The 27,206-nt window shown below is 42.0% G+C and overlaps 1 protein-coding gene across 2 annotated transcripts in view; it reads left to right on the top strand.

Moving 5' to 3' along the window:
* The window catches only part of PTPRG (protein tyrosine phosphatase receptor type G), a 386,090-nt gene that overhangs the window by 65,000 nt on the left and 293,884 nt on the right, over window positions 1-27,206 (top strand). For both annotated transcript variants that reach the window (XM_086846057.1, XM_086846058.1), the window contains exon 2: window positions 19,826-19,930. In XM_086846057.1, the coding sequence (XP_086702183.1) occupies window positions 19,826-19,930 (105 nt within the window). The remainder of the gene's footprint in view (window positions 1-19,825; window positions 19,931-27,206) is intronic.

Here is a 27,206-nt window from a genome sequence, read left to right as displayed (position 1 = left end):
GAATGACAATTGAGGCTATGTACTTCAAGCTTCAAACCAGCGGTGAGGGCAGTAAACATACCTGGTATTAGGTAGCCAGATAACAGAAGGTTTAAGACTTAATAAAAATGAGCAATGTTCTTTCTTCAGGAACACAAAAAAGATTTCTGTAGCATTGTATCATGTCCTTTCTTTGTCCTTAATCAGCTGCAGCAGAGCCTTGGAGTTCAATACATATTGACTTAAAGCATATGCTGAAGTGTGAACTACTTGGGTTTCAAAACTTCGATTGCCGGGAGCAGCATACTAATCTTGGTTAAGTTATCTGTTCTTTTAAAGTTAATTCTGCAGTGTAGTCACACTTTTAATTCTAACATATTAAACTTTGAGCTGTTTAAAAATCCATGCATCCCTACCACTGAGCGGCTTGTTGGAAGAGCAAGCATATAACTTATTACAGAACTCTGATTGCCTTGGGAGCAGCATTGCCTGTGTCCATTAATCTCAGTAACATTATATACACATAATATATTGATAAAATGTTAATGACCTAACTTAATGCCAATAAAAGCTGGAAATGAGGGTGTAGGAGTTCAAAGTGTAGCACTCTTTAGCCTTCAGTCATCCTGGTCGGTTTATTTGTTTGCTTACTGATTAGTTTTTTAAAGTCTCTCCCTTCCCCCTCGCATTGCCACCAGACTGTCCACAAAAGCACAGGTTGTGCCCGGATTCTAAACTAGTTATTCACACATCAGAGGATGAGAAATGTCCTCAGACTGGCCACTGCACAAACATTTTGATATTCTGCTCTCCCTTGCCAACTTGCACAGTTCTTCAGGCACCTTCTGTGCGCGGTGCTCGTCACACCAGTGCCTCAGCCAAGAGCTGGTGCCTGCCCAGCCCCGCTTGGCACCTGAGACCGAGCTGTCTCCTGACATGCCAATCACTTAGTCCTGACTTAAAAGGCAACTGGTGGAGTAACAGGCCTGACACTGCGAGGAGGAGCACACCAAGTGGAACGGGCTGGTTTGGGGCCTCTCAGAGTGTCTGCGCTGACAATCAGTAAAACCAGCCACAAACGCCTCTCCGTTGCCGCTGAGCCAGGCTTTGCTGCTGGTACCACTGAGCCAGGCTTTGCTGTCAGGCTTTGCTGTTGGTGCCACTGAGCCAGGCTTTGCTGCTGGTGCCCCTGAGCCAGGCTTTGCTGTCAGGCTTTGCTGCTGGTACCTCTGAGCCAGGCTTTGCTGCTGGTGCCGCTGAGCCAGGCTTTGCTGCTGGTACCCCTGAGCCAGGCTTTGCTGCTGGTACCCCTGAGCCAGGCTTTGCTGCTGTTGCCGCTGAGCCAGGCTTTGCTGCTGGTACCTCTGAGCCAGGCTTTGCTGCTGGTGCTGCCACAGCGCTGGGAAACCTGATGGATTTCTGTAACTGGAACACCAGGGAAAATGAAGCCTGGGTATGGTGTTAGGCCTTCCAAGTATTTTCAATTAAAACTTAAAATCTGAACTCTGCAACGCATCGAATGGACAAAGAGGAAACAGAGAAACAAAAATCAATATAAAAAATAGTTGGTGCTAATGATGTTTAAGAGCCCTGCCCTGCAGTGTGTGATTAGCTGGGGAGGAGGCTAGTGTGCTGGCTATTGAAGTCTTACATAAAGTGTGAAGGGAAGAATGTGTGCTGGAGGCTATCAATATAAATCTTGTAATATATTTTGAATTTTCCCCCTCCTAATTAAACCAAATTAAGCTTGTGGTGATCCTCATAGGGTATTTCTTGAGAAGAGAGAAAATAAACTGATTCTAGTCTGTATGTTGAAGGTTAATTCTAATAAATCAGAAAGCAAAGATCTTGTAATAGGAAAGTATTTTCTGCACTCACCCAATTAAATGTTAGTAGCTGGATAATGGAATAATTGTAGTTAGTCAATTGCTACAAAGTCATAATAGCTTCAGTACAACTAAGACTCCAAGGCAGTAAAATGCCAGTGGTAAAATAATAAAATCATTATTTCAATAATAATCTCAAGTTAATTAGAATAAGGTAGTGCAACGTATTTTTAATATTAGACAAAAACAATTAGCATAGTACTTAGTAACAACAATATCCTTATTATCTGAAAAACAAAATAGGATTAATACAGCAGTAAAGCATTGAAGTCATATGTCAACAAAAGAACACAGAGGAAAAATTAAATAGCCCAAGCCCCAGCACAAGTAATGGAAACTTCCACATCCAAGGAAAGGAAAATTGATTGTAGCAGATGTATGGATGAGTTTCTTAATACAAGTATGGTCTTTTCCCTGTGCCAAATGTTTATCTGTGTGGCTTCTTCACAAAATGTCTTGAGTATGTTCTGATTATTCCTCCCTCTTCTTATTCCTGACAAGATTGAGACGTGATATATTCCCACATGCCTGCCTGAGTACAAAATAACTAAAAATTAAGGCTAGAGGGATTATTTAAATTATGATTTGACCTCCTGCAAAGCACAGACCAGAGAATTCTGCCCTGTTATTCCCACGTTCTCAGGCTGAGAAGCAGATGTGTGTTGTAGGTGGCCCAAGTTTCAGGACTGTTTTACAGCTTGTGTCGGTCAGTACTGTGACCCTGTCACTTCTTAGTAGGGTGAAAAACTGCAGTAGGTTTTGTTGCAGTTGCCCTGGTGGAGATTTGGAAGGCTGAGAAAACATTAAGCATTCAAACCAAGCCTCATCCTACGGCTGTAGCCAGCCTTCCATGGGGACGTGTGAACACAGGCTTTCTACTTACAGGGAACAGTCAAGAACAAAATGCTGGTTTTTGTTCTTAAAGTCTTTTTAGTTGCTTGCAAGATGATCTGCTGAATGTTGTGGCACTTTCACTTTGGTGCTTTAGGGTCGTCATTACATGTTTGGGTTTTGAGATAGAGCAGGCAGTCCTGCTCAGCCTTGCCTGCAGTTACTCCTGAGGAAAATGAGGTACTCCTTGTCCAAGAGAGAAAAGCTAGTTCCAGTCTTCTAAGCTTCACTGTCTCGCTTCCTCTGGGCTGAGTTGGAAATGGTAACCTAAATGGGAAAAGGCTTGCAGGGTTGTGGTGTAGAGAAGGGGTGGGGAGGGGGTTTAGGGAAAGTGAGAACATGCAGCTCTTGGAGCCCCCTCACTGTGCAACAGATCAGGAGAGATGAGTGCCAGTGAGCTAGATACAGCTCTTTGGAAAATAAGCTCTTCCCTGAAAACCTTGATCACTTTGCTTTCTGTGTGTATTTTAGTCAGAAACGCATATGCTTGCATTCTGGCAAACTCCTCATTAGTATTGGTAGAAGAAAGGTTCTTTTTTTGGAGAAACTTGGCTGTTCAGAGAAATACCAAGAATTTCTGCACAATTACCAATATCTGCTATATAGTACCTGCCACGTTGCAATAATATTTTGTAATTTAAGCCCAAGGACATAAATTCAGGAATTGCAGTATAGTCAATAAACTAAAAAATTGCTTGGTGTGGATAATTATGTCACTGATCTTGCATTACATTTTAACCTACACGAGACCCTGCTGACTTGACAATGTTAGTTACTTCCTTTTCTTGTAATGCATGTTACACTGCTTTGGTGTAGCATAGTGGCCAAAAAGAAGGCCATGGATCTGTTCCACCGTGTCTGGTCCTATTTTACAGTGCAGCTGCTTGATAACCACTCTTATTTTGCAGTGCAGCTATTTGATAACCACTAACTAGTTTGTATTCCAGGAAAAATCCAGGGGATGCACTGTAGGAGGAAATGCTCTCAAAACATAACTTCAGTTTGTTAGAACTGGCTGCTAGCATTTTCTTCCTTTTTGTTATCAGTTAAATTTTTGCTGTGAGTTGTGTATTCCCCTTGGGTTTTATCACTGGGAATAATGCCTGACATTTTGTTGGGGAGCACAGAGTGGTGGAGAAGGTTAGGAAACCTCCCTGTTTTCAGTTGTGGCAGTTTCCAGTTTAATCTAGATAAAATAAGAATCCTAATGAGATATGTCCTATGATTAATTTGTAGCATTTTTCCTCCTGTTAATTATAACCTGCTGTCTGGGGAATAGGTAAGAGCGGGCAAAGTCTCACATAGAATCAAGCATTTGAAAGAATCAAAATATATAAGCTAATTTCCCCAAACCTATCTCAAAGAAAGAGGCATCTCCCAAAGGCCCTTTACACAACGGGAAAGCTCCTATTTTCTGCAGCATCCTAATGTCTGTGTGTTGTTTGAGATTTTCGTGATGCTGTCAGCTGCTGCAGACATATGGCTCCAATTGATTTGTCCTGACAATAACAGTTACCAGCACTCATTTCTCCACACCAAGAATGAGGCACATCTGTTATAGATTTGTTGACTGTCAAGGACCAGTAAAGACCTATCTGAAGAACATCCTTTTTTTCCCTTGTACTTCTCCCACCCTCCCCATCCCCTATGAAGTGTGGCTGTGGCCTGCTGTCCAAGACTGCCTATTTAAAGGTCATTTCCATGGAATGGTGTATATCACAAGCATTAATTTTTATCAAGAATATATTGCTGTGAATAAATAATTTCAAAGCACACTTCCTCATTTTATTCTGGGATTTCTTAGTACTTCAGAAAGGGATTTGGAGTCTGGTTTGGTTTCTACTCAGACAGTGATTTTGCCCCTTAGTCCCATTTCAGACTATAGGTGATTATTTTAGTATGTACTTTTGTCTTTGAATGCCTAAAAGCATGTGGTTTATTTTGAATCTGGGCTAGAAGATTCCTGCAAACTGTAGTGGGAGCTAACAGAAGTGAAAAAAAGGCATAATCTTTTGTAATATGGCAAATATACACAGAAATGCTTCTCCAGGAAAATGTTACTCCTCTGCCACCCAAATCCCTTTGTTTTGTGCACATCTTCTATGGGTCTGTTCTGTGGGTTCTGTTCTATGGGTGCACCTTCTGACTAGTGCAGTCTGTGAAATTCTTTTATCACCTTGGGTTTAACTTTGAAGGACAAATTGATGCAACTGCCTGGATGGAATATTCCACTGGCACTCAGGTCTGATCCTGCATTTTAATTCTGGTTTGACTGATGGCCATCAGATGATACCAGGTAATGATTTGTCTTCTCTGCACTTCTGTTTTTCCAGTGCTGGCTGTCTTTGCAAAATGCTGTGGTATCTCACAATGTGCAGGCCTGTGTAAGAGCTGTTTTACCCAGCTGTGAGAACTCCATGGTGTGCTGGGAGCAAGGGAATGGGACTTTCCACTCTAGGCTCTAATGCATTCCTGTCGCTCTCATTCCCCAGAATCAGAAAATGCAAATATCTAACAGGAATGGGAAGTTAGCCTCTGTTGGCACTGCAAGCAAGACATTCCTGCCTTGCAGGTGGAAGGGTGAGAAGGATGGACAGGCACTGCAGATATTTTGCTGCTTCTCTGACTGGCACAGCTCATTTGAGGATGATTTCTGCTCCTTAGCTCTGCCCTTCACCTGCCCTAGGGGTGGCTGCAATAACACAGAGCAACAGCATCAAATTGTTCCCCTCTCCTTCAGCAGGAGGAATGTGCAGCTTGGCTTAGGACCTTTACCCTTAGACGATGCAAAGATGCAAGTTTTGGCTTTGCAGGTATATATGAGGCTTAATGAAGTTTAGTTTTGACTTTTCTTTTAGTTTGCATAAAAATGATAAAGTTTCCTTTCCTGCTTCTCATTCAATAGCACAAGCTGGGATTCATAACACTGCAAGGGAAATATTAATTTAAAAGAAAAATCCTTTTCCTCCATTTTAAATTAAATTTAAAATGAAGAAAGACGTCTCTATTCCTCCCATTGTAATCTTTCTTTTGTTTTTAATACAACGTATTATAACGTCATAAATAGAAATGTAATCTTATTAAAAGGCGTGCAGCAAGTGCTACTTTATTAAAAACTTTTTTAAAATAATCATTTACCAAGTTGAAATATTAATGTAGCTGGCTGGAAATTGCAGATTTTTACTATGACACAGTCATTCTTTTAAAAAGCACATTAAAGTAGATATATTTTTAAGAAGTGAAATTTCCGATAGTGACAGCTTTTTATTAGCCTATTCTGGCACCACTATATATTTTTATTTTTTTTTTCTTAAAGCACTACTATTTATCTAAATGAAAAGTTAAAAAAAATTAAAAAATATTTTTCTGCCCCTCTCTTTCCCTTGTATTCTGCACTATCTGTAAGTGGAGTACAAAGAAAATTATCTTAAATTTCAATTTGAGTGTCACTTGGCTTTTGTATAGTATAAATAAACTTACATCAACTCAGGGCCCTTGCCTGTAAATGACATAAAGCATGTGTAACACCTTCTCACTTACCTAATTCTAAGGGGCAGAAATGCAGAGTCTGCTGAATATCTCAGCTGCCTTGGACCTCACTGGCAATTAAGAACTTGCAGCTCTTTCAAGGATTTCTTCTTTCTTGACTTGATATATTCCTTATTGTGACCTGAGAAGCACCTTTTTCCTTTTTCCTTTCCTTAGCTATACTGAAAATAATTAATAGCTATTGATTACATGTTGCTTAATGGGCTCTAATAAATTTACACTTAAAATAAAATTCTCCAGTGGAGTGTTTCCAGCTAAATCAGGGCCTAGTTCCTTTGCATTAACACCACTCTGCTGCAGCAGAGTGGTTAAAAATTGCAAAAGCAGCTTCCTGCTCCGTGGCTTTTTTATGGTACTGTGTTTAGATTTAGAGAGTGGGTTCCTGGTAAGAAAGTGGTCAGTGCTATTGCAAGCCAGGGCTGGTCCCTGGCCCCAGGTGCACCAGTCCTTGCAGTGTTTCTCTTGGTTTGCCCTGTGTTTGGGTGCTCTCTTCCTTGCCCTGTCCCCAGGGTGCCCTGGCACAGCTGCTCCGCTCCTGGCTCCGTGTCCCTGCCCTTCTGCTCCAGCTGCCTGCAGCCAGGGGAGGCTGTTGTGTTCCTGCCCTTTGGAGGATCACGTTTTCCTTTTGTGAGCGCTGCTGTGAGCAGTGCCATGGTCCTGCTGACCTGCCAGACCTGAACGTGCTCTGCGAGCCAGACCAGTCTGTGCCTGAGAATTTTGTGTTCTGTGGAGCATCCCTCAGAAATGGTCCTGCTGCTCCATTCCCACACCACACAGCTCCCAGGATTCTGTCCCTTAGCAGGGTCTTTGCTGGTCCTGTATCTGTTTAGAAAGCTGGTGGTATGACTTGTTTCCAAGCCTGCCTCTTTGAGTCTGGGACTGGTTTTCTCTATTGCACCAACCTCTTTCACCTTCCCTGTGGCTCAGCCTTGTCTCTGATTCCTTCTCCCTGAGTCCCTTGCTGCTGGTCAGTTTGGAAGCCTCAGCCTCTGTGCCTCTTTTTTGTGTATGCTGTGTTTTTTGGGGGTGAAAATGAGGATTGTTTGCTGGGGTTTTTTTTGGGGTGGTGTTTGGTGATTGTTTTGGGCTTCCAAAATGCTGGCAAGCCTTAAAATCCATCTTAATAGGATAATGACTTGAGCCATGTCACTTGGAAGATAAGCTCCTTGCAGTTTCTTGGTATTTCAGCAGATCTGCTTAAACTAACTTATCTCATGTTTGTATCTTTTATTTCCCATCAGGGCAGTGTAGGAAACAGAGGGATGCAGTCCACGTGAGCAAAGATGATCTTTGTATACACTGTGTTAAAATGCATCATATCACTTGCCAAGTGTGCTCTACATCAGTCTTTATATTCCTGCACCTTTAAATCTAATCACATACAGTAGATGATATTTTCTAATCATGGTTACGTTTTTTTTATAGTTATTTCAAGTCCTGTATTCAAATCGGATTTGGCTGTCAGTTGGCAAGTAGCTTGGGTATGTGGATGCCTCTTTGTAATACATCAGTTTGTTCATCAGAGGAAATTACAATGTCAAGAGTCCTCTTCCTCCCCCTCCCTGAAATTTTGATGCATGTTTTGCAGAAGTCATGAAAGGATTTAAATCCAAAGCTGAAAAGCCTGACTGGAACTGATTGCTTTGAGCTTCTTGTTTACAAAATATGAATTGGGGGTTAAAAAAAGAAAGACAACAAGAGGTTTTCTTATGAATAGACTTACTTCTGATTTCTCTAGCAAAGATTGTGGTGTGTATGGAGAATGTAAAAAAGAATAGCAATAAAAGCATATTTAATGGTGAGGAGCTTTTTTTGAGGAAAACTTGTTTGTGATAGTCTGTGCAGTATTGATAGAAGTTCTTTGTAGTTGTAAGATTCAGCTTTGCTGATCCCTGTCATTAATAGGAGGAATGTTGTCACAGGGCAAACACTAATATGCTGTCAATATTTAATGCATTTGTTATTTAAAAAGTAATTTTCTTATTTTAATGTATTTCCAAATTGCCTAGAGTAAGAGAGGATATCTGTTTTGATATGAATATATCTTTTTTGTTAACAAAGTAGAGCACAGAATATCGCCACAAAGAAATCTTTTTAAGTATTGCAAAAAAGGGTGAGTCTGTTTTTCAACACTGACACCGGCTATCTGGGAGATGGAATGTTCTTACACTTCACAGTCAAAGCATAAAAGAAGCACAAAATACAGAAATAACAACTGTGGAACACATGTGCACTCTTTGGAATTAACTCGCCCAGGGGGAGTTATTTTCTTGAGTAATTAAACTTTCTGTGGGTATTGAGGACCATTCTGGGGCTTTCTGAGTCAAGTGGGGACTAAGCACAAAGCTGTATTGTAATTAAATAGCCAAGCAATCTGCCTGGGCAGTGAGAAACCTGCAGCAGTCAACAACAACCTCGTTCCTGCAGGTAGGCTGAAGTCCTGACGAGGATTCTTACGAGCCTCACGAAAACAATTATATTTGTCAGGCTGCGGGCTGTACACCAGATTTCTCTGGCCTTTCAAGGCACGGTGCTTTTGCTGTGTTTTCCAGTAATTTTGGTGCTTGTAATAGCTGTAGGATTAGCAGCACTGGAGATGGGAGTGTTGCAGGGTGGTTGGGACTGCAGTGGGCAGGGAGCGATGCTCGGTGCCTGAGCCCTCCTGGGCAGAGGCGCTCTGGGGAAGCCAAAGCTTTTGGGCATGGATGGAGCTTGCAGCTCTTGGCTGTTTCCCCCCATGCCAGAGCTGAGGAGTCTCCTGCTGGTCTCTGAGGCTGGGAATGCTGTGTGCCTCTCTCCTGCTGGTCCCGTGTGCTCCGCTCTGCTCTCAGCCAGAGCTGCTCTGCAGTGACGCTCAAGCCAAGCGTGTGCTTGCAGCGCTTGTGTGCACTGAGCTCCTCCTCTCAAACCTGCCCTTGCTTAAATCCTGGTGCTCATTTGAGCTCCCCTGGGCCTGGCTAAAGGTGAAAGCATCCCTTTGTTCCTTACGGAGCTCTTCATCTCCTCCTCTTTCACTCTTGTGCTGTGAGAGCACTTCTTGCCTGAAGATCACCGTTTCTGAGTACTATAAAATCTAGCTCTTTATGGGGCTTGTTATGAAAATTGATGTGTGAGACCAGGAGGCAGAGGGTGGAGCGAGGCCTTGGGGACTGGAGAGGGTGAGGATGAGCACACCAAGGCATGGCCAGGCAGGGCTGAGCAGCCTGGGTTGAGGCTGCCCAGCCAGCACAGAATAGGAGGGCACAAGGTTGGTGTTAAAGGTGCTTCCATTCATGTCATGTATCATGTGTCATGTATCATGTGTCATCCATCCCCTGTCGTCCCTCCCTACCCTGCCCCAGGTCTTAGATTTTTTGCTAGAAATGAATTTTACTTTTTTTGAGTAATAGGCCTCAAACAGCATGTGGCACTGCAGTGACAGGCTTGCCAAAAACTGTCTAAAACTGAATTATTGCTTCCAGTATCTCTGTGCATGTGGCCCAGGATAGCAATTGTCTTTTTCTGCAGTGGTATTGCAGCATGAACTTTCATCTAATTCATTATCCACCCTAATACTCAAGTCTTTCTGCATTACTGCTTTCTAAACAGCACTCTCTCACTTCATTCCTGCACTGATTATTATTTCTCCCCCACTTCATAGCCTTACATTTATCTTCAGTGGAATGTCTCACTTACATCAGCCCATTTGGCTGAGCTTGCCAGGCAGCTGAATATTTTTGAGACGTTCTTGCTTGCTTCTCCTCCTCTTGGTTTAGCATCATTTACATTTATGGAGTGTGGGGTTAGCTTTGTTCTCCAGATGGTTCAGTTGGTTGGGTAGGAAAGAGCAGTGACCCTGTGCCCTTTCAGCCTGTGCTGCATCACCACTGGGTCATTACAAATTGAGCACCACCGCTGCTGGTTTTGGTCTGTTTTACTTCATCTGAGCTCTGTTACCTGGGTTGGTTGTTTGTTTTTGTGGGGGTTTTGTGTTAGTTTGGTTTTTTGTGTGTTTTTGTTTGTGGGGTTTTTTGTTTATTTTGTTTGGGGTTTTTTGTTCTTGTTTCTAAAGGCCTTAATGCTCTTGCTCTTGGTAGTAAGAGGTTCTATGTCAAGATCTTTATTGGATTCTCTGGAGACAAATGGCCAACAAACCAAGTATTACTTTGGGATTTTAAACAGCACCTTTGTGCTGGGAAATTTCCAGAAAAAAGTCTTGCCTGGGTGAAAACACTAACAGGAAACTCAAAAGCCAAGATGGAAGTTTGATTGAGTTTACAGATCAACTCTTCAGTATTAAGTGTCTTTTGAACAGTGCAACTTAATTGGAAGGAAAAGAGAGAGTTCTCAGAGCAGTGGGTCATGTTTTTGGGGCATATATCCCAGACTAACAACGTGTTCAGTCAGCACCAAAAAAAATAAATAAAATCTTTATTTATGTCAGTTTCCACTTTAGATTTATATTTTGGGAAATAAGTGTGGATGAAACCCTTTGCTACAAAATCTGTATGTAATGCAAGCTGTCAGTATAAAAAAAAAGATGAAAAAACCTTGTTTTGTAGATCATAAGCCAAATTAAATACATTTTTACACGAATGAAAAAGAATGTTTGCTTGCTTGGTTCTTCTCAGCTTTTAAGTTTGATCCCAAAATAATTTTTGTGGATCTGGCTGGAATTGCTGTCACATGCCAGAGGCACTAAATCTGGCTACCTGGGCACTACTGATCTGTTTCAGCACAGAATGGTACAAATCTCAAGCTATTTCTGCTCAGTCCAGGGGAGCATGCACGTTTATGCTCTTCCATCTTTCCTCCAGGAGATTGTGCAGCTGTAGGTGGCGAGACCTGACTGCAAACTGAGAGGAAGATACCTCACAGTGGGACCAGAGCATTTCTTCTGTCTTTTCTTAAAGAGTTCTTTATTGTGCTTTCCACCTTCAGCATTAATTTGAGAGCTGGAACCAAATAACCAGGAAGAGATTGATGTGGCCTCACTTTATTCCCCACAGTCGATAAACTGTTAAATGGGCCAAAGGACACAGGTTAAAAAAATCATTTTGTATAAAGAATGAGGAATTTTTATTAGATGACAAACCTCTGTCTGTGAAAACTTGATAATGGGTCATGTTAGATCTCGTGTCATGCAGTGGAGCAGCTCTGTTGGCTTCATAAAGAGCCTCAGTTCTCCATGAGACTGAAATCAGCGCTGTGCTGCAATTTCTGCTTGGTGAGAGCTTGGGTGTGCTGCTCCTTCAGAGTCAGAGGAGGGTGAATTTGGAGGAATGCCGTGAGCCCTCGGAGCAGGGGAAGCTCTTGTACAACACCACTTCTCCTCTGGGGACTCTGCACAAGTTCAGCAAAGACCCTGGTTTATAGATAGATGTTTGTCTCTACTGATGGAATGCAAAGGGGCTTTTAATGGGATGAGAAGTGAAATTATATGAATATGTCTAGAAAGGTGGCAGTGGGTGGACAGAAGCCATGCACAAAGCAGGTCTGTGTCCCACGGTCCTTGCTGCAGTTCTTTGGATGAGTCTAATATTGTTTTTTACAAAGATACTTCATGTACTTAGGGGAATCCATTTTGAAAATGTAACAAGGCTGTACTACCACAAATGCTGGCAGTCGATACAAGCAAATTATTTCTAGAGCAGAGGGGTGGAACTGCTGATTTTGCATAAGTTTGTGTGTTTTTGTGAGTACTGCTGGATTTAGTGAAATGATAATGGTATGATTCTGCATTAAGCAAGGCACTGGAAGTACAAAATCCTCCATTAAGGTCACATTTGTTTGCCAACCACAGGATGCTCTTTTAACACCGTGCGTGCTGCAGCACCTGATGATGTGAGAATAAGAGTGAGATGGGTGGTTCTGGCCACGGCATTTTCTGTTGCAAAACCCATGAAGTTTGGGTACTTGCAATAAGGCAAGAAGTGAAACAAAGCTCCCTTTTGCCATTGTTAATCCATTGTACAAACTCCCTTACACGTGTGTGGTTTATACATTTCCCAGACAAGCCGTGCCATGAACGAAGGGACCAAAGCAGCCCCTTCTCAGGATGCCTGGGCTGATGGATTCAGGTCTCTCCTGCACAAATATGTTGGGCTGCCTCTGCATTCCAGCTTGCTTCAAGCTTGTCCTTGGGGAAACAGTGCAGAGCTGCTGGAGCTGGCTGTGAGCAGTGACTTTACCCCCATGTCTGGGTTTTCATTGCCTCAGCTCACTCTGACCAGCCTACCCAAGGTACTGAAGAACTGAGTTTATCTGTTTTCTCCCAAGAACCTGCTGTGATTCTGTCAGTACTCACTGAGAGAGCATCAGCTTCCCTGTGGAGGTCAGCCTTGCCTATGAACCTCTGCTCTGAAGTTTTATTTCTGTGTTTGCATCACTCATTGCTACAAATAAAATTCAGAGGTGGCAGGACCCTTGTGAAGTGCAGTGGGGAGAGACAGTGAACAAGGCTGAGGATTCCTCCTTTTAAGAAATGCAGATAATGATGGTTAACAGGAGTCTGAGGGACTGTGAAGGATGCACAGACCAAGACTTTTCAAGGTTACAGAGTTTTCAGGTGTTCCCAATTATTTTTCCGTCTCACTACCAAAATGAGAAGTGTCTAAAAGGACTCCAGTTTTTAGAATATAATGTGCTTTAGTCTTCTCTAAGGGCTCTCAGCTTAGATGCCCAGAGTATCAGTCTGTTTGAAAACTTTGTCTTAAAGGTAAATGGAGTGTATTTCTGCATTCTATATTCTCTGGGAAATGTCAGAGAACAGATTGGTGGAATGAGGGTTTTACAAACAGCTGGTTTTGATGTGTCTGCAGTGCCCAGAGTTGGGAGATGAGTGTTCCTGGGATGCTCAGAGTTCATTTCTTCAGCTGTTGCAGTGTGACACGAACAGCAGACCCTCCTTCCTGGAGGAGTGCCACGGTTGTCTGGGCTATTTTTTCAGCACTTCCTTCAGGGGGAAAAATACCAGACTGCTTTGTTTGGTTCTTTTTTCATTGCATGTAGCTCACACATGGGTAGATGGGAACTCATGTTCCCCAGTCTGAGAGCTCTTAGTCTCAGGATATTCTGGAATTTCTCTAGCAGAAGCTTTGCTGTGGGGCACTGACTTCTTGGAAGGGGCAATGTTGCAGTTGGTTTATTTTGTGTGGTTTTATCTTGGGGTGGAAGTTGCTGGCACTGTTTGTTATCTGGCTGACTGATTATTCTGAGCACAACTGCTGCAGGTGATGCTGGTTGACATCAGTGGTCCAAATTTACCAGTTATGTCACATCTTGCACAGCTGATGCCAGCAAAGTGTAAGCCACAAAAGTGCAAAATCAGGCCCTTTCTAATCATCCAGCAGCATCTGTCTCTTCCTGGCCTCCCAAGCTTCTTTTTCTGAGTCCCCTTAATGGAGCATCATTAATGCAACTTGAAGTTGCCTCACTGTCTTGCTAATGAGCTTCACTCATCAGGCTTATAAAGCCAGGCAGGATGAGAGCAGGAGCCTGGGAACTCATGGCTGAAGAGACTGGTTTGCTTCTCCTTGGGAGGGCATCTGCTCTGGGGGAGAGTGGCTGATGGCACTGGGCATTGCAGCACAGCACGTGCATCAGTCTGCCTCTGATGCAGGAGACTTTCTTGTCACCCTTAAACTCTGTCCCTTGTAATACAAGGAATAGACTGTGCTGCAAATCTCTTTTCCATTGCTTGTCCACACCAGCTCTGCTGCTCTGGGCCTTGCATTATGTTGATACATTGGAGTATTACAAAATTGCACTGCGTTTAACTCATGGCATTGAGCACAACAGGTTAGCAAGGGTCACATCTAGTGACTGCTGTATTCATGTTTGGGATAAGGGCTTTTAATTCTGCTAGTTAATTTTATCCCCACAGTTTGACAGCGTGTCCCTTGGACTATTTTTCATCTTCAAATTGCATTCTGCTGGTTAGCTCCTGTAGAGGCCTGCTGTGCTCTGCATTTATGTTCTTGTTCTTAGGATTTGTGCTGTTACCACATCATCTCTCAGACAGGTGAAGAGCAGAGAATGAATGGTGTGAAACCCATTTTATGAACAGACCTGTGGATCCCACTCGCACAGGAATTAAGGGTGACTGTCACCTGGGAAAGGGACATATGTCTCTTGGCAGATGCAGCATCTGGGTATCTGTTATTTCACTTAAGTTGCGAGAAACTCATCGTTTTTAACTCCCATATTTCATTAATGGAAAGCTGTGAAAATTGCCTGTGTGTTCACAGGAGAACAGATCTTGGCTTTTATCTGATAATGGGAAGAAATCTCTGCAGCATTACCAAGGGATGAAGTCTCATTCAGAAGTACAGTATGTTGATGCTGTCTGACCACTGCATGTTGTTGTGACTTCCATCCCTCTTTGGCAAGATACACAATAATCTGGAAAATATGGAGATCCATGTCTGAAAAATCTGTTTAAAAGTAATGCACTATCAAAATGGATTAGCTGTGCCTGAAATATTTGTAGATTTATTTGCTGTCAAAGGGTGGTAAAATATTTAAGGCAAATAGCCTAGTTGTGTTTAGGAATTTGACCATGAAAGAGCCTAGGGAGATGAATTTACGTATTATTTCTACTAATTGTGCAAAATATTTTAATTGTCCAATATTATAAATTTATTCTCTATTGGTTCCCTTCCCCCCCCCCCCCCCCCTTTCTTCTTTCCTTCTGGCTCATTTGGCAACATTTATTCTAAGAAATTGCCCAGAACTGGTTTCAGCAGAGTGTGTGTTCCAGTGCATAGCATTGCAATGTCTCCATACCTGCCTTTCTTTTGCACAGTCCAATTAAAATACAGTGAAGGCACCTAGATAAAGGTGCTGCTTTTTTCTGGTGAGGCTTGCATGAAGCTTTAGGCTTGCAGATGGGTGTCTTGGATCACTCATCTCCATTTAAAAGATTGTATAAAAGCCCTTCAGGTAATAATCTGTGTGCTTTCATGCCTTTTTAAAATGCAGTGCTGTGCAGTCTTCAAGAAAATAATGGTTTTCTTCGTTTTGAAAAGTTGCGTTTCTGCGGGCATTGATTGATACAGAACTAATTGCTAGAATTCCTTATGATTTGGTGCTTTTTTTGTTACACACTAACAAGATCTTTTCTTTAAATCCCCTGCTTTAAGTGTAAGCAGTGTGACACTACTCCAGACTCCAATAGTCAAGGCTCTGTCTCCAAAGGATGGCTTGTAGCTCCATGTTGAACTACTCAGTTAAGAGTTCATACACATTTGGGACTAGGAATAAAACTGTGATTCAGCTGCTACTATAGTCCACAGTGGCAAGTAGAATGATTATGAGGTGGGCAATGTGTGTACCCTTGCATTTGTCCCATTTTAATTGCAACAGCTGAAAACAGATTTGTGAGCAACCCTTGTCTTCAAAGAAGTCTTAAAAGAGTATGAGTGTGGGCCACAATCTAGTTAATCTACCATTATAACTAATGATTTCAGCATTCAGACAGAACATATCGATCTTAAAGGGTTTTTCTTTCATAGCTGATGGCTTGATACCTTTTAAACACTAATGCCAAGGGTATCATCTCTCTGAATAGTGTAATAGCTTTATATTTAAGGTAGATTGGGGATAAAATTTTGTGTTTTCATGTGAGCTATGAATACCAGTAAGGTACTCAGGCAGGAATTACCTTATCGTACCTTTGAGGGCACTTACCAAATAATTTTTATTGGAAAGTTAATATGTTGAGACAGTGAATGGAAAGCTGCTCAGGATGCTGAGTGTAGCCAGCATTGCATCTGCAGATCTGTGGCCCGGGCTGATTCATTTACCACATCATCAAAAATCATGTAGCGTTCAGTGCCGCTTAAAATTATATGAAATTGTGTGTAAGAGATCTGTCCATGTTGGCTTTGAAGGATCCTCTCCTCCTTGCAGAAGCAGGTCTGCAGGGCCCAGCACAGCTCCACGGGCTGTGGGTGTTACGCTCAGCAGGCGCCGATGCTGCACCAGCACCAGGGGAGCTGCTCGGGATTTAATTTCACGCTTGTGTATCTGAGTGTGCAATCGCTCCCTTTCCCTTCTCATCGTGTATCTGCAAGCCTCAGACCATACATTTTGGTGTTCATCTCCCCTCTGCCATCAGTACTGGCATGATGGATCAAAGGAAATCTTGCAAGGCAAGGGCTTCTGCTGTGCCTTCTCTTCATCTCTCCCTGCTGTTCTGTGTCTCTATTCCACCCCTCTAATTTGGCTGCTCCATGTTGAGCCTTCCTGGGTCATGTTCCCCTCCTGTTGTCCTGATTTCCACTTCCCCAACTTCTACAGGGTTCCCAGAAGAGAGGAGCCTCTCCTGTTTGCTCCCTGCTGGACCAGCCTGTCTAATTGCTGGCTTTTCTCCAGCATCCAGCTCTGCAGGAGTGGAGCAGGATACCACTTGGCTGCTCCCTGTTCTGGAGCTGTTAACTGTCTCCCAGCTGAAAAAATACTTTTGGAATTCTGTAGTGATTGGTGCTAATACAACCTAAATATTTTCTCAAAAACTTGAACTTTATTGGTGTTGTCAGGTTGTTTCACTCAGAAGGTACATCCCCACCTCCACCCCCAAATCTGGGAAAAGTAGTGATTCTACCTGAAACAGAGGATTGTTTTGATGTATGAAGCACTTCCTTTTTTGAAAGAACTTGATTTGAATGCTTTGGCTCTTCCAGACTTTTGTCTGGAAAGCCACTGTATGCTCTGCTCTGTACCTCACACCTCTTGAGGATCAGAGAGTCTACAGACCTCGGTTAATGCCAAAGAACAGAAGCACCATGAGATTGAGTCTAGTTTCCTGATGACTTTACCAGATGAGATGTGGCCAGCAATATCTGTTTGCTCATTAACACAACAATACTTGTGTTTTTTGGAGAGTTTCTGTGGCCTCATGGAGAAATGCCTGGTTGTATTGTGAATGGGCTGAGGGAGGAAGGTGATGCTGTGGCATGATTCTTGCAGGAGCCAGACCATTACCTGTCCAGTCCACAGCATGGCCAGAGATCCTGAGCTGTCATCCTTTTCCCAGAGTTACTGCAGCTACCCAATAAGTGTGTATCTTCACTAAATTGCTGATGACTCCTGAATTACTGCATGTTTATAAGGGGATTATCAACATTGTTAGGCTATCTAGCAGTGGTGCAGGATTTTATTTAGAACAGGATGTGCCAATTTGTTTCTTTTTCAGTTCTACAGAAGCTATTTATCAACCAGCAAGTCTCTTCCCACAGTTGTCTTGCAAAGTACTTGAGCTCCCTCCTGGTTTGTAACATCTTTTATGCAGGAAATAATTTTGTGTACAGCACGTCTCTTCACCTTTTATAAATACAGATAAGTGCACAAATCTATTAAGTATCTATGCAGAAAACTAACACTGCATCTTTTCATAAGAATGTCAGGTTTATAATTGCATGAATAAGATGCTGACTGAAGCAAATGTTCAATTTCACATTAAAGTTAGGCTTTTGTAAAGGCTTGAATTTGCATAATTTAATTTTCTGCACAGAAAACACTGAAAATCAGTGGTATGATTCATGGCCATACCATGTGTACCATGAGGCTTTTTGGTGGTTCCAGCTAGAAGTGCACAGGTGTTTACAACCCAAGATGTTTTGCACTGACTCGGAGCCCCTACACCTTCAGCAAATACAGATTATTTAGGTTCTGTGCCTTTCTCTGGATGTAAAGGCACACAGGGGGGCTCACTGAGCACCTTATTCTTTGGAGGAGGCAGTGTCCAAAGTTCCTCCTGCCTGAAAGGTGCAGACCTTTTCAGCAACAAAAATCCCACAATTATGTGCCTTCTCTGTAGAGAAAGGAGACAGCTCCTTTCATTTTCTAACAAGGAGAGGCTTTAGGTGTGTTTGTCAGCACATGTGATTTTTAAGTGAATAAGTGGGCCTTGTTTTTCTGATAGCCCAGTCTGGAAAGGCTATGTCATTGTTCTCTTCCTCAGGATTTTTATGGTCTCTTATCTTTGTTCAGTATTGCGGTTTTTTGCCAAGAATTTTTGGGTCTCCACATCCCACACCCGTTCTTTCCTGTTGAAATGAGTGCCTGGTGCCTCCCAACCACGTAGACATATAAAAGTAAATAAAAAGAAAAAAAAAATAAAAATACTAAAGTAAGATGTTTAATTTAGTTTTTTAGAGAGGAAAATGAGGTATGTGAGGTTGTGTTGCCTACAAACCCTGGTAGCATGATGTGTTGCAGTGTTTCTAGTTCACAGCCTAGGGTGAATTGACATTTAGAAAGTTGCCAAGGAATCTGGAAAATTCATTCAAATGGCACAATTAGTACCTTTGCTCACACAAGAGAAGATTTGGCAGAGGCAAACCTGTACTTGCCTTTCCTGAAATTGCACAACTTTTCCTACCACTTCAGGGTTCCAGAAGGTGCAGAAATCCACATTGCAGAGTTGTCCACAGGGCTGTGCAGCACTCACGGGTAACCTCGGGCACAGCAGGCTCTCTGCTGCTGGGGTGCAAGGGCAGAGCCTCCCAGAAACTTTTCCAAAGGGAAAGAAAGGCAAATTCTGAGTTACTGGTGCATGATGTTCAATAAAGTCTTGTTACAGGCTTCTCTCCAGCCCAGCTGTAATTGGCCTGGGAATAGAAGGGAATGCAGCACTTGGTGACTGCATATGGATAGCAGTGCTTTATGAGGATTTCTGAAGCTTTGATTTGAATTATTCAGCTAGTTTCTTACTGATCAAATAAGCGGTTTGGGAGAAGTTTGGCTTAAATTTCCATAAAGCCATTTGGTGCATACTTGTTCCTCACATTCCATGCCTGTGGATCTGAGGTGGTTTTTGTTTGTGTGCATTTATTATGGTGCTCTGAGGAATGTAGTTGAATTTATTATAGACTTTCTACTGACATTTGTGAATTTACACACCTCCAGTTTGGTTCAATCAGATGGATAGAAACAATAAGCCAAATGTGCACATGAAAAGCCCAAATACCCCACATCCTCATGGAAGCAATTCATTCTTTTACAAAAGAAAAAAAATAATATAAAATTATTGGAGGTATAAAAGAAAAAAATCCTGGGGCGGAATGTAGGATGTGGGTTTTTTATTCTGGTTTACTTGAATTTAACACCTTCTAGCTTGTGGAGTTCTACTAAAGATATCTCCATTCCCATCCTCTCCCTTTCACGCTGCAAGTTGTTGGTATGGCACACTGAGTGTTTGGACAGACATAGTTTGGTAATCACTGGCCAAGAGAACTTTCCTTCTGGGACTGAACAGAGAAGGTTTGGTCATGTCAAAGCTCATATTGTTTGTTTGTGTGCATCTGGATTTCCTTATGGAAATGACTGGAGTTGCACAGGCATCCAGAGCAGAATAATGGCATCAGCGAGTCCTGGCTTCTCCTTTGGGTGGGGGGAGCTTTCAGGAACATGCCTGCTAAATTCTTGTAAGCAATACCCAGTTTGTAACCTCTGCTCAGCAAAGATTTAACTTCACTCACGAAGCTCCAGGGAGCCAATACCACTTTCTTAACGATTCCTGCTTCTTTTCTTCCCAGCTCTGACTGAAGGTTACGTGGGCTCTCTGCATGAGAACAGACATGGGAGTTCTGTGCAGATCCGGAGGAGAAAGGCTTCAGGGGATCCTTACTGGGCATACTCGGGTGAGTGACTTGTCTTCAGAGCACTAAAACATGAAATGTCCCCAGAATCAAACTGTTTACTTACTTTTTATTATTACTGTGCTCAGTTTAAATTAGTTTTACAGTGTATTTTCTTCTGCCTTCCTTGCAAATTCCCCCGTACACATGCCCGCCTTTCTGGAATTTCTGCCATTTACCTGCAGGATTTGCCTTATCATTCTCCTCCTTCTCTTAGTGTTATTTTAATTTCTTGGCATATCTTTGATCAGGCATAGCAAGAGAAGCAAACTTCTCTTTGCTCTTCTGGTCCAATCAGTACATTCCCAAGCTCACCATTTCCTTACCATTTTGGGCCTCTAGGAAGACTGTAAGCATTTATATATATATATATATTTGTCCAGATTAAAAAAAACCAAAACCCCAACATCCCAGAAGTTTCACAATTATTTACTTCTGTGCATGTATTTTGGTGGTATTGTATAATGACAACGAGACTTGTCAGTGCATCAAGCCAGGATGTGTGATGGTGAAAGACAGGATACTGGAAGGGTGTTTAATTGTTTGTCCCACTGCTTTTGTAAAGTCTTATGGAGGAGCTCATGTAGATACACGATTTTGAAATACCACAAATGAAAATATCCTTCAGAAAGATGTCTTTGATTTGAAGGTTGCTGTGTTCTAGAAATGATGTTAATAACTGTGTTATTAACTCTGTGGAAGACATCCAATATCTAAGAAGTTTTTATGAAGATTTCAAGCATTGTATTGAACCTGTGTGTGCTTTTCTGGAAGATCTGAGATACTTGTCCAAGAGGGTTGTTGTGCAGGACTAGTTTTAGCTGAAGGAAAAATACTACTCTCTAAGATGTCTGAATGCTGATACCAGATAAATATGCAACTGTTACTTTCTGACTGCCAACACCCCCCTTTTATCCAGACCATTTATTTCATTGGGAATGAATGATTATAGATAAGTGTAGAGGTTTTTTCCATCAATATACACAAGTTACCTCTATTAGATCTCAAAATACATTCAATCTCATTTGCAAATGGGGTCAGGCAAGTAAAATAAATCTAAACATTTTAGTAATATAGGACAAATGACCACTTTTGATTTTCAGCCAGTTCAGCCTCTCTTATTTGATGCCATTTTGTCCATATTTGTTCATGGAGGGGACCAGAGGTAATGAAAATGCTGAACTTCTGTGTTTAGGTTGAAAGTGGGAATAAATGGTGGGTGGCAGAGCCCAGATGCCAGACAGATGTTTATTTCTAGCTGAGCACAAGTGAGGAGGATGATCATGTTATCTGTTTCTTTCTCCTTGCTTTCTTATTCCCCAGAATATTTCCCAGGAACCCAGAGCAGGGCTTGGCTAAGCAGTTTATCGTTTGTCCTGTGGGTAGGGTTTTGGCCATGCTTAGGAAGTTTACATCAAATGAGCCTACAGAGAGGGGAAACTTCACTCTGCAGTAAGCAATTAGCCTGTGTCAGTGGTTTCCAAGCTCTTTTACAGACATTATCTGGTAGGCTGCTTCCTCTCCCTATCCTCAGATGGTCAGGCCAGCTCCCCTCCAGTTATTTGTGCAACAGCTGCTGGCCCAGCCCCAGCAATTATGGGCAGGGAAGGAGGCTCTGCTGGGCTGAGGGCTGGTGAGTTTTGGAGTTTCTTCTAAGGGACTTTGCCAGCAGGAGTAAACAAGACCAGGATAGCTCCTGACAGGCATCAGTGGACAGCTTCTGCTGAGCCCCAGCACAGACCATGTGTGTTAGGCTGAGCTATGGCTCTGTATTGATTTCAGTTGAGCAGAACTGATTTACAGCAGCATTGCCCTCTCTCTTTTTATGGCCCTGCCTGCCTGCTTCCAGAGCTTTTGTGTTTTTTTGGGCTTAAGTTTTCTGTAATAAATCCTGAGGTGGGGGTGGAGAGGTCCAAAAGCAGGTGGCCAGTTATGGTTTTCCTGCTTGAGGGTGGAAAAAAGGCACAGCTGTGTTGCAGAGAGACCTCAAATACCCATTTTCCACAGGATATATCTGTCCTATACTGTACTTTTAGATTAATTCCTCAGTAGCCTGTAGGAAACCCTTCTGCTGCTCCCAGCTCCTGTGGAGGGTGACTGGAGATGGTTTAAACTCTGGAGATCAGGAATTTTCCTGGTTTTATGGATGATCTATAGCATTGTCCTGTGCTGCCTGGTCATATTGATCCTCTCAGGCACAAGAGTTTAGAGAGGAGAAACTTCAGTCATTGATCAGGTTTTGAACAGCCCTTGGACCTGAACATTTGTACAAGGTGCCCACATCCCTAAAGGTGCCTGCAACAGGCAGTGAACTCCAGTGCCTTGTGCACAAAGCTGCACTACACTTTCTCCTTTCACTGGTTGGAAAGGAAAGGATTTTAAGCCTTACAAAAATAACCCAGTTGTCTACAGACACAATTCTGACTATATCATTTATTCTAGTTCAGAAATAAAACTTGCAAAAGTAAAGACTAGATAATTAAATGAAGAAGGCCTGTTTTGAATGGGTTCTGTCAAAAAGACAGCAGGAAACACAATCAGCCCTTTAGAAGAAACTTCATTAAGTCTCTGCTAGCAGCTCTTTAAACCAAATTCAGAAGTGAGCAAACGCTGAAAACAGAAGACTAGCTTGTCTTTAAATAGGAACAGCAAGACTGAACAGAGACTGAGATCTCCTAGATGTTCTTTTTAGGATTTTTGAGAAGCTCAAATGACATTTCTGGAGGGAATTCTCTGCGCATGTGTATTCATGCATTTTTTGGCAAAGTATTTATTCCATGATTGTGTCTTACAGTTTGCCAAAGACTTCCTAAACTGGGACTGGCCACATTACTTGTAGTGCAACAGAAATGTGGAATAGGCACAGTCACAAGAAGTAGGTGTGGATCCTGAATGTGTTTTGCTACAGTCTTTGCTTTTCCCAAGTCATCTTTTCTGTTAGCTTGGCCACTGAATGGACAGGTTTGAAATGACTTTTAGCACATCTTTATAATTGTCAATATGTTCTAGTACCCTTCATAGTGACAGATGGCAGCAGTTCAGGTGCTTTTTCATCTGTGTGGACATATTTTTGCAAACACATCAACTGTTTTTTAAACAGAAAACCAAAACAATACTTGAAACAAAAGCCTACAAAAATATGCAACTGAAACATCTCCTGGGTCCAGGGCTTTCTGACTGACCCTTCCTTGTGTAATGTGTGCATCCTCACAGAGCATAATATTCCAGGCATTTAAAGATGCCTCTCAGTGTCGAGTGTTGCACTGTCAGTGCTCAGAACATTTTGCAGGTAATCTGAACAGACCCTCGTTTGCCTTGCAGTAGCCCAAAAAAGGCTACTTTTTTGAGTACCTTCGAGGTCAGGGCCTTAGGAGGAGATTACAGTGTGAGATGCTGATGCAGATGCTTGTACCTTAATTGTACATAAATTATCTTAAGTGATGGTAGCTCTGGAGGGTCTGTATCTATTCATACCTGTTCTTTTGAAAAGCTGTTGTGTAAAATTATTGTGACAATCATTGCATGAGATTGTGAAAAACCAGAAGTAGCAAGGGGTTTACCCAAACCAGGAAACACCTTTATGAGTCTTCAGTTAAAACATGTGATGTCTAATTACTCCCAGTGTTAATTTTTGTGATTAATGGTATGGAATGGGTCTGCAGTGTTGTGGGGCAGGATGTTGTAGACCTTGGTGCTTTTGTCACTGGAGTTTCCCAGTTGAGCTGGGGTGCTGGCAGTGGCAGGGCTGGTGTGCCCTCCTCCCTCGATGACTGTTCTGTTGATCAGCTTCAGTGTTGTGAGCTGACTCATTCAAGAAATACTCTTTTGAGTAATCAAAACCATTTGGGCTTCTCAGAGAACACAAAAAAAAGACTTTGGCTGAGGATGTAGATGTGTTCTTTTTAGATGTTTATCTAACTGTGGCTTTGTAAAGAGAATCCTTTGTAAAAAACTCATGCAGTTGTTTTTTCCCTTTAATCTTATGGTACATTCAAGGTATCTCTTTCTTCTTTGTACCTTTAGTCTCTCATATTCTATGTGAAATTATTAGCAGTGCTTATGATGCTTCTGTTATTTGTGCATGTCCTTACAGATGTTTTTTCTGTCTAAAATGTCAAATCCTTTCTCTCCAAGATTCTGGGCAACTGCTGTGAACATTAGGAGAAGTTAATAGAAGAAAAATAGGCTTTACAAGAGTAGAGATGACCCTGTGAGTGGGGAAAGGTGTCCATTAAGAACAGGAACTTTGGCCACGCTGTCAAGCTAGTGGACACTATCAGTGTGTGAATGCTTTGTCCTGCAACACTTAGGCACTTACTTCTGTGCTTTAAGATGCTATTATTTAAAATATAACCGGTGGTGAATGTAAGAATTGAGTGTTCTTCTCAAAAGCAATTGCTGGCATTAAAACAGGAATGATGGGTAATGGTTATTTCCTGAAAGAACAGCAAATGGTGTTAACTGTGATGGAATGTAGCTTGGTGATATCCTTTGTAAATGTGTGAATTTCTCTCTTTGCTTAGATTGTTCTCATTAAATAAGCTGCTAATGTGAATTGGACAGGAAATAATCGGCACATAGTAAGGAAAGCATCAAGACTTATTGAACTGAGAGGTAACTAATGGGCTATTTGCCATGGTCAGTATTTCACTCCTTCAGTCCCTCAGAATAATAAATCTCGATATTGACCAAAACTCTGGCACACCATGTGTTCAGTTATCATTCCTCTGTAAAAGTACTCAACTCCCTTAAATGCAGGATAGTCAAAATGAGGATGTTCTGGCTCTCTTGCTTTCTCTCTTTTGAGCTGACTTTCTAAAGAGGAGCTAAGCTGAGAGAAGTAGGAAAAACATTCCCATTAATATCTGATCTGATCAGAAAACTGAGCTTTGAATATTTTTATCTGCATTCATCAGAGATGAATAGTAGTCTTCAGTGAACCCTGCTGGAACCAGCTGCAAGGCATTCGTTTCCATATGCATCTTATTAGTGGAACAGTTGTTCCAGAAATCAATGCTACACTCTTTCATAAGGGGAACACAGGAAACCATAGCTTGAGAGTTTGCTGCTACTGTCTGAGCTTGAACCCTGATTTTAAATGTGCACAGCTAAAGTAACTGCTGTGTGTTTTCTCAAATAGACAGGAATTACCATCTGTATATTTTGATTGTTTGTATTCTGACGGTTCTGGTTCACGAGTCTTCATGTCCACGACACTGTACAGATGTGCAGGAGACACATCTGTGTCTGCAGAGCCTGCATCTCAATGTGCACAGACTCAGGATGTCAAGGAGAATGCCTTTTCTCTTTCCTTACTGGCCCTGTGAAGGAACAAAAATACTATCTTTTGTTTCTGTTTGAGAATGAAGAAATGAGTTGTCACACTCCTGTCCCAGAGAAGAGGATATATCTTCCTAACCATAGCATGAATAAGGATTTCACAATCACGCTCCTGTTGAGTATTTACCATTAGCAGTTCCCTGAGGAGAGCCAGCCTTGCCAGGAGCAGCCCAAGTAGTCTGTATCGTTTTTACTAAGCCATATTGCTGGGAAACACAGCTCTGATTGAGAGTCTTGTCATTTACTTTGTTTGTCTATTGGCAAGTTTCTAAATAATCTGCTAAGGAAACCTCAGATAGTAATTTAGTTTCTAGTTAGACACAGACACTATTTCATTATTGAATACCATTAATACTGTTTGCTCTCTCTTGCCACCTTTTCTTATGTGCCACGCTAACAGTTTATTCCAAGTACTGTCATAGTCAATCCTCGTGTATCCAGTCTATATTGAAATGCTTGACTGGATTTTTAAAAGTTGGATGCAGATATGGTGAAATTTACTTTTTTTTCTTTTTTTTTTTGGCAAGGTTCTCACTAGGATTTGATTGGTTTTCATGCTTAAGTGCACTAAAGTAAATCTTTTGAGTATTCTGAATTTTTTCTTTACTGTTTCTTACCAGATAGGCCATTGGCAGATGAACAGCTTTGAAAGGCTGAAATATAAGATGTGCAAGGAGCCAGTCCCCTCAAATTTCACTCTTGCATGAATTTTTTTCGCTAGCATAACACAGAAGTATAAAATAACAGCAACAGATGCTAGATGAAATCTTTGGAGCTTCAGATACAGTTGTTCCAATAGTGCATCACAAGTATTTTTACTTTGCACTGCTGCAATCCTAGCTGTGGCTATCTCCCCTCACATGAGGGAGCACAAAGAGCTGCTTTAGCTGGGGAGGGAAGACCTCTCACTTCTTTAAAAGTACTGTGCTTTTTGTTGCATTTTCTTTCAGTGTGAACACTGGGACATTTGTGGAAAACCTCTGGAATTGCAACAACCAGTGCACTGTTTCAAAGGACTGAGAATGTGCTGAAGTGCAGCAAAAAGTTGTCAATTTAGTTGATCTCTAGGCACTGAAATAAGCAACAGGATAAAATATTTGAAGCTCTTTAGACATAAGAACATGTGAAATGTGTGTATTTTAAGCATGCAAAAGAAAGATGGAGTATTTGGGTAGCAGCTGTGATACAAGCTCAGCAAATGGACTAGAAAATACCCAAAGTCAGAGCGATGTTTTTGAGGTTCTTGAATGATTGCAGTGATACATTGAAGTTCCAATCTTGATTTCATATGTAACTGAACACATATAGGAAAATAACAGTGAGGAAAAAAGTATGTGAACAGCAAGCTCTTCAGTGAGAAACAAAGCAAGCACGGAAGCTCTGAATAGTCTTGTAGTGTGTGGATTAAAAAAAATAAAAAAGTAGCTTGGCACAAACATTATTGCAATAGTCCAAGCATGAAATAATCAAGGAAGGAATTGGAATTCTAGTTGCAGGATATAAGCAGAGTCTTTGTATGAAATGGCTGAGCCAGGCCAGTACTGCAGTTGATGCAGTAGATGTAGAATTATTTCCATTATTTTTGTTATGTCAGATGGCTTCTTTGTATCTTTCCAGTCACTGCTCAGAAGATAATCTTTATTTTAGTATCTCTGCCCCAGGAATTGCCCCATCTCTCCGCTTTCCCAAAAAGAGTCTCCATCTTGCAGAATGTGGTATTGCAGATTTATGGTTTTTAATTGTTATGATCCTCCAGAAGAGCAGCCCCTGCCTGCAGAAGGAGCAGATCTGCCACGCTGGGCTCCCTTGCAGGGGGAGGAGGGAGTGGGGCAGGGATTCCATCCACCAGCCTGGGCAGGTGTGCCATGGGATGCAGGTGCCACGTCTTTGTCCTGTGTCAAACATCACTGGTCTGTGGGGAAAGGAGGAATCAAAGAGG

Source organism: Cyanistes caeruleus, chromosome 11 (assembly GCF_971803275.1).
Source record: "Cyanistes caeruleus chromosome 11, bCyaCae1.hap1.1, whole genome shotgun sequence".
Taxonomy (NCBI): Eukaryota; Metazoa; Chordata; class Aves; order Passeriformes; family Paridae; genus Cyanistes; species Cyanistes caeruleus.
Note: the sequence above shows the minus strand (reverse complement) of the source record. Positions and strands in the feature narration are given on the sequence as shown.